Below are 13699 nucleotides of genomic sequence, written 5' to 3'. Positions count from 1 at the left end.
TCTTTTAGAATTATGGTGTTCTCTGGGTATATGCCCAGCAGTGGGATTGCTGGGTCATATTATTCTTTTTCATATCTTAGTGCTTGGTACCCAGTAGGCAGTTACTGTATGTTTATGAGAAGGATGAATAAAAGGCACCCAGCACCTTTGGGGTTTTTTTCTCCCACTACTTTCATGTGTTAGGAGAACTGATTAGGTTAGGAAGTTCCTTATTTAAAACTTCAATGGCTCTCTTGAATTTTCCTCCTTAAAGTCATTCACACCGTCAGATGAATTACTTTGATCTAATCATCTGCAGGAGGGCCTGCATTTCAGGATTCACTGAGGCGGATCTCAGATTGTGGGGGAGGGCCATGAAAGGAAGTCCTCCATGGGGTTTGGAACTTTGGATTGTTGAGAGCAGAATCAGGCGGTTGCTAGGCCAAAGAAAGTGTGTGAGGGGTTCAAGAGCAGTTTACACTGGACAGAGTGGTTACCATTACAGAGAATCCACTTTCCAAGCCAGTCTAGAGGGATCTGAGGGGACAGGCCACCAAATGCTTTTGCAAACATTTAGCACTTGTACACACATGGCAGCTTGGGGAAGCTGGCGTTTGGAGGAAGCTGGAAGCTGCACATCACCCTAGCTTCTCTCGAGTTACTAGACTGCACTGTATGGTCCAGGGTAGCTGTGCGTCATGTGTTAAAACCCAATTCCTGCTTCTCCTCAGTGGGAGGATGAAAGGAGAGAAGGCAAATAAAGAGAAGAGAAAGGAGACCACATCCTATGACCCCTCTATTCCCTTAGTTCTCTTTATCATTAGCGTGGACTAGTATAGCTTCATGGAATGTCCCACTTCATAGGACATATAGAGTGTTTCCCTGCTCTTCCCACTTCCCTCCCATGCCAACTCACACCTTCTCTTCCTAGCTTGGAACACAAACTTAGCACTCATAGGTCAACTCTGGGGCCTGGCAAATTACCTACCCGCCTTCTTCTGAGTATTTATGCCCAAATGCCAGGATGTCGGATGCCCGTCCGCTCCCATCACAGACAACAACCGGCACGGGAGGGGTGTCTCGAAGGTACTCCAAGACAATTGAGATCACATTGGGTCCTCCTTCCACAATGAGTGCCACCACTGGAACACCTTGACCGATTCCTGCATTAAAAAAGGAAAACGAAAAGGAAAAAAAGAGAAAAGAACACAAAGCCAGCAAACCAAAGAAACAAAAAGAGAAACAAAAAGCACAAACTAAAATTACTGAGCACAGGGGAGGTAACAACATATGAAGGGATAAACATATGGACCGAAAATTTACAGAAAACGCTTTAGCAGAAGTTTCCCGCCAGAGTCCCTTCGACTTTGCCCTCTCCCCACAACTCCCCGGGTGCTGGGGTCAGTTAAAGCGCTGATGACCATACCTCACAGGGGAGGTGTAGAGTGAGGAGGGTGGGAAAAGAATTGGTTAGTAGAGGAACTGCTGGGCCAGCAGCCAAAAGATTGGAAGCTAAACGTGATCTTAAGCAAGTCTCATATGGATCCAATGACCAGTTTCCTATATGAAAAAATGGGAAGTTAAAAAAAATGCCACCTCTCTGAAGTCATCACAGTGCTAAGAAAAGGCCTAAATGGTTCTTTATTTTAAAGACTACCAAAATCAGCTGGGGGCATATTTTAACATATTGAATCAAACTACTGGCAAAATTAGGGGTCTATCTATTTCTAACCATAGGTGATCAGCTTGATTGTGGATTCTTTTTTTTAAACATTTATTTATTTATTTACTTATTTATTTATTTATTGGCTGCATTGTGTCTTTGTTGCTTCATGGGCTTTCTCTAGTAATGGCGAGTGGGGGCTACTCCTTGTTGTGTTACACAGGTTTCTCATTGCGGTGGCTTCTCTTGTTGCAGAGCATGGGCTCTAGGCACGTAGGCTTTAGTAGATGTGGCATGCAGCCTCAATAGTTGTGGCTTGTGGGCTCTAGAGCTCAAGCTCAGTAGTTGTGGCACATGGGCTTAGTTGCTCTGCAGCATCTGGGATCTTCCCAGACCAGGGATCGAACCCATGTCCCCTACATTGGCAGGTGGATTCTTAACCACTGCGCTACCAGGGAAGTCCTGATTGTGGATTCTTAACACTAGAATAATCATAATAAATTACTCAGGAGATATGGCACCTGCCCTCTGCCATTACTGCGTCCTTCGCTACTGAGGAAGGTGCCAGGCACACGATAGGCAGTTGGTGAATTCAGTTGAATTAAGGGATTTCAGCTACTTATGCTGAGCCACAGACATTGCTGTTAACAAGTAAAAATTGCCCGAACATCAGCAGTTACGTATGTAAAACCTAACATAGTAAAGAGAAGTATGAAAAACAAATGTCCGTGAGAGACATGATGAGAAAGAAATTAAATTAGTTTTCAAGTGACATCTCAAGTATCATCATTGTTCACTGAATAACTTTTTTTGCTCAATTTGGTACCACATTGTAGTTTCTCACTCTATCTTCTCAGAATAGTTAGGAAATTGGGCAGTGCCATAAAAATGAAATAGTTTTGTGAGGTACACAAAGCAGTAATCTTAAAAAACAGAGTCAAAATTCTGTACCACTTCTGTATATATAAACTGAAAAAAGCCCTTGATTGCCTCAGTTCTTCCTCTTCCCCCTTTTGCTATGGTTTTATCTTTTATCAAGAAACTGCTTCCCTATGAGAAATAATAGTTTGGGGTTTGATTTCTTGCTCCATTAATAAGAGATTTTATTAGACTTGTGTGACCTGTTTTACTTCTAAAGTATTAGTACATTAGTCTCCTAGGGCCTTATCTCTTCTAAGTCAGTGTTTTTCATGGTTTGATTTCCATCTGAAAAGAATGGTCCAAAATGCCTGTTACACAAAAAAAGAGTGCCGTTTTAAATCTACATGTAAAAAATGTAAGCAAATGACAATTGTTGATTAAGGCAAGAAGCCAAGATTTCTTTTTATTCCCCAGAGGGAATTGGGAGAGAGAGATGACCTGTAGTCCCATCAGAGTTTTCTGTGGATGGGGAGTTTTTGAGAATTACTCCTTCAAATCCAAGGGGAGGGATGTAAAATGTCATGCTGTTCTTTGACCCAGAAGCCCTAATGACTCAGACAAAAGGCCAATTTAAAGCTCTATTTGGGTGTTTATGAAGGAGACACTTTCCCCACTGCTATTGATTATGCAGATTAAGTAAGTTCCTGGTGAAAGGCATGTTGAAGATTAAGGGCTAACTTGAAATGTTAATACACCACACTTCTTTTGGAGGAGAATTTTCTGACATAAAAAATACTCACCCCTATATGGATTTATATTCCAATGTGCCTTGGAAAAGACGCTTTTCCAAGGTACATTATAAGTTATTTTATAAAGTATTTTATGTTTAAAGTTTAAACATAAACTTAAAAGTAATTTTATAAGGTATTTCTAAAGTACTATGCTACTTAGTTTTCCCCTTTGCTTTTCTTTAGCACATGCTCCCATATTGTTTCATGTCAAGGGACAATATGCTATACCTACTGTTTTATACCAAATGATAACATTGAGACCATTTCTAGGGCCTTCTGAGAGAGCCGTTGGCCAAAGTCTGATTCTTGAGCACCGGTTCTATCAGTGGATCTTTACTCCTACTCACAGACCAACTCTGACCCACTCATGGAGGAAGAAGTCATAGAATGGACCTTATAGAATGGACCTTTTAGAATGTTCCAGTGATCTAGAGTCTACCAGGCAACACACAAGATGGTTGGAAAACTCTCCTCTCTTTGAGAGGAAACATAGGTGCAAAGGATCAATTTTCATAGGAAAAATTGAAAGCAATAAGCTGTTAGTTATATTTGTCAATAATCAAATTGTTATAACCTCTAGAAATACAAAAGCATTTAGATGGTCAGGTTTCCTATATTTGGAATGGAACTGTAATCAATTGAAATGATGAAAAGAAATACATTAATTCAGATATATATTCCAGGTCTAAAAATTGGATAGAGCAAAGTATAAAAATATCATCTATTTTTTCATAAATTTAATATATCCAATGTATCTATGCCTCCAAATTCTCTCCCATTTCCTTTAGTGATAATACACAGAAATTTGTTCCAAAGACATAAAAAACCCTTATAGTCTAAAACTAAAGCATTTATTTTCTTAGTTATAGGTGGTAGAGAATCAGGCCGTGCCAATGCTTTGTGTAAATTAAATTTGCCAATATATGGTAACATTAAGCCTTTTTGTCAATACACACACATACATACACTCCCAACTCACATGTATTACCTTTTTTCTGAGAAAAGAAAATGATATCAAAGAATTAGTAGTGACCTAAGCAGTAGTTCTTAGTGTATTTTTTGGAGACAAGAATCTTTGAATACTTTTGTGAATCTCATGAAAGCTGATGACCATTTTCCCAGAAAAATAAATGCTCATGTGGACAGTTACAAAAATGTTTCTGTGCAATTTCAAAAGTTCATGGATCCCTAAAGCCTACTCATAAAAAAACTTGCTAACGAACCCTTATGAAACCCCACCTGATATTCAGAACGCTGATATACAGTTGGTCCTCCGTAACTGTGGGTTCCACATTCACAAATTCAACCAACTGTGAATCAAAAATATTTGAAAAAAATTCCAGAAAGGTACAAAAAGCAAAACTTGAATTTGCTGGGCACTGGCAACTAGTTACAGAGCATTTGTATTCTATTAAGTATTATAAGTAATCTAGAGATGATTTAAGCTGCACAGGAGGACGTACATAGGCTACATGCAAATACTGCACCATTTTATATAAGGGACGTGAGCATCTGGAATTTTGGTATCTGTTGGATGGGGCTGAAACCAATCCCCCAAGGATACTGAGGGACCACAAAATATTCAAAGAGCATCAGTTTGTGTTCATTTATGAAGCTCACTGAAGCCTCTGAGACAGGTTCTAGAAAGGGTTTTCAGACAAAACTCTATGTCCCACGAAACTATATCACATTATTACTGCCCAGTTATATCGACTGGCCAAACTTTCCAAGGTGAAACACTGTCTATAGGTTATTTCTCCTCCGATCCTTCATTCCTTTCTCTCTTCCTTGTTTTTCTTTATTTCTCCTGTTCACACTTTCTTTTCTAAATTACATTTTGGACATAGGATATTTAAAAAAATCTCTGGAGAAAATCACAAATTTACGAATCTGCAGCATATGACTTCACTAGTAAAGAAAAAACTTTTTAAAATATCAGGAACGGTATATTTTCATTAGTGAAATAAAGAAAACATTTTGGGAATTCACTGCAGACCCAGCTGGATTCATAAGGATCACTACCATTTTCTTTATGCCTACAAAGAAATTAATATAAATTCCTTTGAAGAGCCTCACAAATTTACATTTTTGTGAGCCTTGCTCAGTTGAAACTACTGATCATTCACAAAAAGTAGTTTAGATTTATAGTTTTTAAAAAATACAACCTCTACTATCACCAAAAAAGTTCTCATTTTATGTAGGCCCCTCAGAGACCTTTTCAGTCAATACTTGTTCTTTTGGTTTTGGGGAAAGTAGGCTAATTCCTTAGTTGATTGCAATACTTTTTCATTTTCTGCCATAACCAAAAACTTCCTAGAGGTTTCCATTAGAATTTAATTTTAGAGCAATGCAGAGTTGCTTAATCAGGAAGAGGCAAGATGTTTGCCACACTCTTTAGTTTTTGTAATTTTGAAACTGGAAGCATTATAGCTTACAAAAATGTGAGTTTGAGTAACAGACTTAGCAACTACATTCTAGAGGATTCCAGGTTGACCTAGGACTTTTAAATTGTAAACTGAACCTCAATGAATAGTTCTTTGAAGAAGATAACCTCTTAGACTTTTGTCCCATTTTGTTATGACTGCTATCAGTTCAGCCTGGGCTCCTAACAATTCAAATATTGTCAAAATTGGCATTAACAAAGACTGGGTTGGGTGGTGTGAAGAAGGGAGGTGGCAGAGATAGAAGAATGTCTAAAAACTCCAAAACACCTTTTTTTCCCTCTCTCTCTTTCTGCTGACATGAGACTATAACCTATAATCAGTTCAGCCGCTTGTAAAAATATTTGGTGTACTGTAGTGAAATGCTTGGAGAACCAGAATTTTGATCAGACCAAATTAATCCTTTGGTTTGCTGTCAACATCACTATATATGAGCTAAATGCCCGTGGGCCTAAGGAATAACTTATTTGCTGTTGGAAAACGGTTTATATTTACATGGAGATGGAGCATAGAAGATTGATATTTAGCTAAGTCTTAATGACCAAAGCCACAGATCATGTGATTATTACACTATAGGTCATTTAGAGAGGAGGCTTCAAACTTTATGTAAGAGATGACTTCTTGAAGATCTTGAAGCTCTCACTTCGAGACTGAGTCTGTCCTGATGGGTAGGCATTACCCATTAGGAATAACATGAACACCTTTAACTCACTGGCTTTGCCAGTGCTGGGATTATGCGATTCTTGATGATTTAGAAGTTTGCTTGGAGAATTCATATGCTTTGAAAGGATGCATATAGTGAGATGTTGTCAATATATTTTATGTTGCATAATTTTAAATTTATATTATTAAAATTTGTATATTATTAAAAAGCACTGAACACGTGCTCTTTACCCCATGTCTCACTTGAATAGTCTGGTCTTTGATTCAATGGTTGACTCGACCAGTAGATACACTGGTCACTATCTCCTGTATTTGGACTATAATGGGACCATAAAAACTCAGTAACCCCTAAAGATCTTGTATTTTACAAACAGAACTTTATGCAGACCTGGGGGGCATTAACAATTACTGTAGTGATGGGAAAAGAAGCAGTCAAGCTATTTGCCTCATTTTAATGGGCACCAGTTTACTGCCTACTTGAGAAATAGTGGCTGAAGTTTGCATAATATCACAGCTTTTCACAAATAGTTTTAGAATTAGGTTCTTGCTCCCCTTAATGCAGCTCTTCTGTGGTCTGGAAATTGTAGGATAGATTTATGAAAATTAAGTAAAGCTGGTAATCAGCTGTGTTTAACTGACAACATTCAATACTATTCTTGTTTATTAAATTTAAGGTACTTCTTACAACTAGGAAGATTCCCAGAACATGAATATTCAGGCATAACTGTAGAATATTGCTGTACAGAAAGATAGTATTTTAGTATGCTTTCTTTTTTTTTTTTTTTTGCAAAAAGAAACACGATTGGAAATCTTTGACCTACTAAGAAACAGAGTGAGCCCAAGAAAATATCTACGAATGCCGTGAGAAAAAAATGCCTCTCATTTGACTAGAATATATCTTCAGTCTTCAATGGAAGCTGATGTTTTACATATTGCCTTCATATTTTAGAGATAGAATACATTATCCATTCAAGGCAATGGAACTATAATTGGAATGTGCCTGATCTTACTTGGAAATGGGCAATAAACCCATTTGTTTTAGCAAATCCTGATGAGGTACTCAATTAGTAAATGCCAATCCCAGTTCAAACCAATTACGTATGTCGTTATTACTATACTTTTTGCCACTATAATCCTGCACCTAAATGGATGCTTAGAAAATCATTTGGAAATGTAAAATACTGCACATATTATTAAACAGTCAAAAGAAAAGCACATGCAACAAGATGCCTCGCTTTTAGACACCTATGTTTCTCTAGCGGGGAAGAAATTCCTTCAAAGAGGGCTGGGGTCTTTCCCTGAAGCATAAATTTCCAACTCACTGTAGGACTAGGCAGGGGTAAAGATAATGTGAATTGCTTAAATGTCTTTTCCTATCATCACCAATCCCTATGGCAACTCCCTTGTCGATATTTAACATAATAGACCCCCTCCATATGCAATCTTTCCATATTTAAAGCTAGTGCCAATATCTCAGAATAAACATACATGTATATTTTATCTTGACATTTGAAATCTCAGTAAATTTGGCTGAAGATATGAGGTTGTCAAGACATTGAAGACACAGAGCTTGAATTAATGGAAACACCTCTCTGAGACAGTGATAAGAGACTGAAAACTGATGGTCCATAGCATTTCTTATTCTGGGGACTAAGAATGTTAAACCTATTGAATTAATATGGTCAATCCCCTTTTTTCTGGTTTGTTTCCAGTACATTTTTTTTCTGTTGTTGAACCAACCTATTTCATGCATTATCAAGGCTGCAGGTATTTTCTTAGGAATCCAGTACTAGCCCCAACCAGATGGATTTCATTTTGGACACTGCTTTCCTGCTTTGCTTTTCCATGTAGCAATCAAAGGCCAAAGGTCCGACTGGGGGAGTGGATGAGTGGATTGAATGTAAAATCTTGAAAGCCAGCAAAAGAGGTCCCTGTGGCATGTGTACTGGCAACTCCCATCATGTCCTCTCTATCCACACTCTCCTATCAGAGAACTGAACAGTCCACAGAACAGAAGGGCAGTCTTACTTGGCATCTTTCACAGCTGGATGGATTGGAGGTAGATTCCAGACCTGCAGTGAGCCAGATTTGCCTTTCTGGAATTGGAGTGGAGACCCTGAACTTGAGGTGCGTACCTGGGAGGGACTGGGAAGACATGAGTGTTTGGGGAGTAAAGCCTCTGTTAGTGGTGGCTCTGATGGGATCATGTGAAGGTGAATAAACAGGCAAAGAAGCCTGTGTGCAGGAAGAGAAGAAGGGAACAGAGGGCATCACAGAGAAGAGATCGTGTGGCCTGAAAGGGAGGGAAAAGAGTGTGTGTGTCTGAGACACATACACACACAGAGAGAGAGAGAGAGAGAGAGAGAGAGAGAGAGAGAGAGAGAGGAAGGAGAGAGACTTATTGCCTGGATTATTAGTGACTTTTCAGCTGAAGATATAGTCACTTGGCTGTAGTTTGTACACAGAGTCTCCTATAGATCAAGGGTAGAAAATTTTTTTCTGTTAGGGGCTAGATAGTAAATATTTTAGGCCTTGTAGGACAATGGGCAAAATAGAGGACATCATGCAGGTACTTACATAACAAGAGAGAAAACAAATGTATATAGAATGTTTATGGATTAATTTCAAAACACAATTGAATACAATTTTTTGTACTAAGGTCTACTAATGAGAAAAATGTAATTTTCAGATGGATGCTGAAATTTGAATTTCATGTAGTTTTCATATGTCACCAAAATATTCTTTTATTTTCAAACATTTAAAAATGAAAAAAATTCTTAGCCCACAAGCCATATGAAAACAGGGTGGGCCATAGTTTGCAAACCTTCCTCTAAACACATTTCTGTCTCTTTATCAAAAATATTCCTTTGAGTGGGGTTTCTCTTTACTGCCACCAAATATTCCCCTCCCCAGTCTCACCTCTGCTGACTTTAAGGAAGTCTTCAACCGTCCTTAACTACATGGAAAGTCCTCAGATGCTCTTTTCTCAGCCTGAGGACACTGGCAGGGAGAGAGTAGTTGAGGGCCCTTTGTAAAAGAAAAATTGAGGATAGAAGAGGTTTTTGTTTTGTTTTGTTTAGGTAGGGTTTAAGAGGCAATATTTGGGCCTAAATTGGGTATAAGCCTACCATCTACACAGTGTGAGGCGGGCCTTCATTTTGGAGCATAACTGATGCTCATGTGAGAAGCCCGGTTACCAGTCACAGTGAGCTGCCGCGCTTCTTTCATTCAAAGAAAGGAGGACTTACTTGTGTGGTCTACCAAGGAACATCACTGTAACAGCAGGAGAGATTTAGACAGTCTTCCGAAGAGCTCTAAGGCCAAGGGCAGAGAGAGCAATTGCTCCTCTCTGCATGCCCGTGGCTCCTGGAGAGTGGGAGAGCGGCACCCTCTTCTACCAGCCAGCCAGCCTGAGACATTTGCTTCTCCCTCCCTGGCAATGTGGGCCCCAAGACTGGGGTTTTGCCTCGATTTCAGTGGACTTTTCTGGAAGCACTTCTTCATGCAACACCATGACCATCCCCGCCCTACACTCTGGAAGCCTGGACCTATCGCATTCAGATGATGCTTTCCCTTAGGCCACGGGCTGCCTGTCCGCAACTGGGGTGAACCTGTCCTGATCTCTGACTCTGATTCCCAGTTCCGTGACAGCCTCTGCCTTCATTTGTCTACTGCTTCCTGTTGGCCCCCACTTTCTGATTCAGCATGGGTCACTCTAGTCTATTTTACCCCCCTGCTACTGTAAACTTGGACAGCATGTCTAGCGAAAACTACTAACATGGTGGCTGGAACTATGCACATTCTAGAAAGGCAGAAACACATCTTGATACGAACTGAGAAACTAAAAACATATTTTAGAATTCTACACATGTCTAATACACAGAATTGGCACACGATTCACAGGATTGTTTCAGTAATAAATGAGTTATTATTTGTAAAGCATTTAGAACAGAGTCTGGCACTTACTAAGAACTATATGGTTAATTAAACAGATACAAATATGAAGATGCTTCTTTATATTTATTAGGCTTATAAAAGGTTTCTACTTTAACTGTATAAATGATTCATGATGACAAATGCATTTTATGTATTTAAACCAAAAGGATGCTCTGACAAATAAATAATTTGAAATATACTTTTCCAAAGTTTCAATATTCTCTCATGCAGACCAGTAATATGCTTAGGAAGCCAAATTCCTTTATTTTGTATCCAAAACACTAAAACTTTCTGCTTTTGGGTAGGTGATCTTTTGTGGCACTCCCCAAATGTCTTCTACTACCAAGGGGCCTCTCCTCAAGTGCTTCAATCAGCTTAAGTCTTTCAAATTCTGTGGGTTGCACAAAGATGTAAATGCCAAATAACAAAACCCATAAGTTGACTCCAAGTATATTATATGCTAATAAACAAACTTAGCTTTTGACTTAATCAATGGAAAACAGTTACTGCCTCATGGCCAGACAGCTCTGATTGAAATGTTCTGCTGTTAATGTCTGTTATGTTTCCAGGACATCCAAGTGACACTCCACATGAATCATTTCGAAAGAAGGGGAACAGCCAATCCCATGGGCTGTTAGGCAAGTATTACTCTCATAAAAGGAAAGAGCCAGCATTATTTTCTTTGGGGCCATTTTTTGCAGGCTGAATGTTTTATTGTAATTGATCTAAGCCTACAAGAAAACTTGCCCAAAGCTATAGTCTTCTTAGCGTCTGCTCTGTTCAAAACCCATGTCAAAAGGTATTCCTTGCTTTCTCAAATGTAAGGTAATCAAAGTAGTTCTAACTCATTTTACTTTATAATTCTTTGCCCACACTGCCCTATAAATGTGCCAGGATCTAGGTCCACAGCTCGTACAAGTTCCTTTGGCTTCCTGGCAGAATTAGTAAGCAGTAGAGCAGCCAGGGGAACTGTGAATTGAAAAAACATGGAAAGACCTAGCCCATAGCTCAGGGCACAGCTAGGTAGGAGAGGTAAGTGGTAAGAGAGAGGGAAATGTTGCTGGTAATGGCAAAATGGTATATTTATTTGCCCTTCCAAAATAATTTTTAAAAATCTCTCTGCATCATTTGAAGGAGACTGCAATTACTTTTCCCTGCCTCAAATGTGAAAAGTTCTATTCTCTCTTTAAGGTATGTTCCTTTTGACTTACTTTTTCTGGAGAACTTATATGCATTCTGCAGTTCCTTAGGCCCCTCCCTTTCAACCCTGTGAGGTAGAATTAACTATTCTCACTTGTATGTTCTTATAGCATTTACCTTTTTTTTTTTTTAAAGCCCATGCCAATGAATATACTTTATAAATTTGTCAATCAACTACTACGGTAAAAGGAAAAAATTCTCATGGTATCTTACAAATCTCTTGAAGTTTTTTCTCATTAAATTACATGTATGGACATCTCTTTTCTCTGTAGGTATATTTATCTTGGTATCCCCAGCATATCATAGAGTGTTCTACATGTAGTAGTTGCTCACTAAAATTTGGGGTACAGAAGGAAGGCAGGATACTGAATTACCTCAAGTATATCCTGATTGCTCATAGGTTAAATGATAATGTAATTATTTTGATAGAAATTTTCAAATGTTTTATGACATAAGCAATTTTCCCTTAATCAACTGACCTGAGATCCAGGGCACTCAGATCTGATTTAAATTCTCATGAAATCAGGAATTATGCCAAACGCCCAGTTTCTATGCTCACTGGTTTTCCTGTGGACTACTGAGATTGCTTCCCGGCTTCCCTGCCTCTATAACAATCACCACATAACTGTTAGTTATCATCTATAAATACAGTCTTCTCTGTAACAATCTTCAGAGGGTTCTCACTGCTTATAGATAAAAGCCCAAATCATTTTGCATGACAGACCAGGCTCTCCATATTCTGGACCCAATCTTTATTCACAGCCGCATCTCTCTCTCCAGAACTTCCTGTTCACTCTGATGCTAGTCCCATCCAGACTATCTTCCCAATCCTCCATCTAGGATTACTTTTAAATTTCCCTTTAGCCATCCTAATTTTCAGAGAAGAGTATCTCTCCCTACTCTTGGTTTCACGAGGAGGAATTTTTCCTAAGCACATCCTTGGGTTTTCTATGCTCTTTTACTCACTTGGCTCCTTGGTAAATTTGAGAAGAATAACTGGCTTTGCTCACTCAGCCTTGCTTTTCTTTCTCTTGGCATCTTCCTGCCTGCAGGAAACCTGACATCTCCCAACTCCTCGAGGGCCCTGTCCCTGAGGGTGCGTGTGGTGGGATGGGGAATGAAGGCTTACTAGGGAATTCTGCCTGATTCTGGGGAGTCAACAATCCCACTTGGTCAATAGTCTAAAAGCCACATCTGCTAACTTGCCCCTAATTAGAAATGATGTTCCGAGTTCCATCAACGACTTCTTTGGATAAGGAAGAAAGGTGCTATTTACTGCAGCCCCTCAGAAAACCTAACTCAATCTTCAAAGTCCAGTTCAAATGTTACTGTTTCTTGAGGCCCTTCCTCACTCCCTCAGGCAGTATTAATTATTCATTCCTTTGTAGTCCCATTTTTTTTTTATTTTTTATTTTTCTACATATCCTTCGGCAGTTTTTTAATTCTGCCTTGCTTTAATGAAAGTTTCATCCACTGCACTGTAAATGCTTTGGAACAGAGACACCCATACCCCTCTTAGACAACATTCTGGCTTCCATAGTGCCTCACACTTAGAAGGTAGTTCAAATAAATGCTTGTGAAATAAAACAAAATTAGAAGGTACCATACCTACGGTCTATACCTTGGGACTAGCACAGCTGAAAGGACGTGAAGAGATGGGTTGTTATAAAGGGACTGAGTGTCATATACTAATACTATTGATGCAAACTGCTGAAAGTGGAGATGACAGCCATTTAAGTGGCCCCTGGTGTCCTTTTACAGGCTTCACTACTGGCCTTAGTGGTGGTTAGGGACCTAGAAAGGAACACGCTGAGTGACCTGGGTGAGTGCTCACACATCACCTTGTCCATATGGATTAAGTCTGCAAGAGTCCAGATTCTTAGGAACTTGAATAGCCAATTTCAGTTCAGCTGCCTTGTACTTTTAAATTGAATCCTTATTATTTCTCAGAATTGGACCCAGCTGGAGTGACAACGTGTCCTGGCTACTGGTGAGGAAGACACGAACAAAGGTTTACACTCTTCTCCTTGTTGGAAGGATGTCCATGAAAGCTATTACTTCCTCCAGTGGAAATGAATAGGGAACTATATGACTGAAGTAGAAACCTAATTCTGTTCTCTCTGAGGTGACAGATATGTTTTAGCAGCTAACTTGCTATAGGCCAG

At 39.2% G+C, this 13699-nt stretch overlaps 1 protein-coding gene across 14 annotated transcripts in view; it reads right to left on the bottom strand.

Moving 5' to 3' along the window:
• TRPM3 (transient receptor potential cation channel subfamily M member 3) overlaps positions 1 to 13699 on the bottom strand; it is an 827818-nt gene that overhangs the window by 196442 nt on the left and 617677 nt on the right. For all 14 annotated transcript variants that reach the window (XM_057720878.1, XM_057720880.1, XM_057720881.1 and 11 more), the window contains one exon: positions 968 to 1142. In XM_057720878.1, coding sequence (XP_057576861.1) covers positions 968 to 1142 — 175 coding nt within the window. The remainder of the gene's footprint in view (positions 1 to 967; positions 1143 to 13699) is intronic.

Source organism: Hippopotamus amphibius, chromosome 2 (genome assembly GCF_030028045.1).
Source record: "Hippopotamus amphibius kiboko isolate mHipAmp2 chromosome 2, mHipAmp2.hap2, whole genome shotgun sequence".
In the NCBI taxonomy this organism is placed as follows: domain Eukaryota; kingdom Metazoa; phylum Chordata; class Mammalia; order Artiodactyla; family Hippopotamidae; genus Hippopotamus; species Hippopotamus amphibius.
Note: the sequence above shows the minus strand (reverse complement) of the source record. Positions and strands in the feature narration are given on the sequence as shown.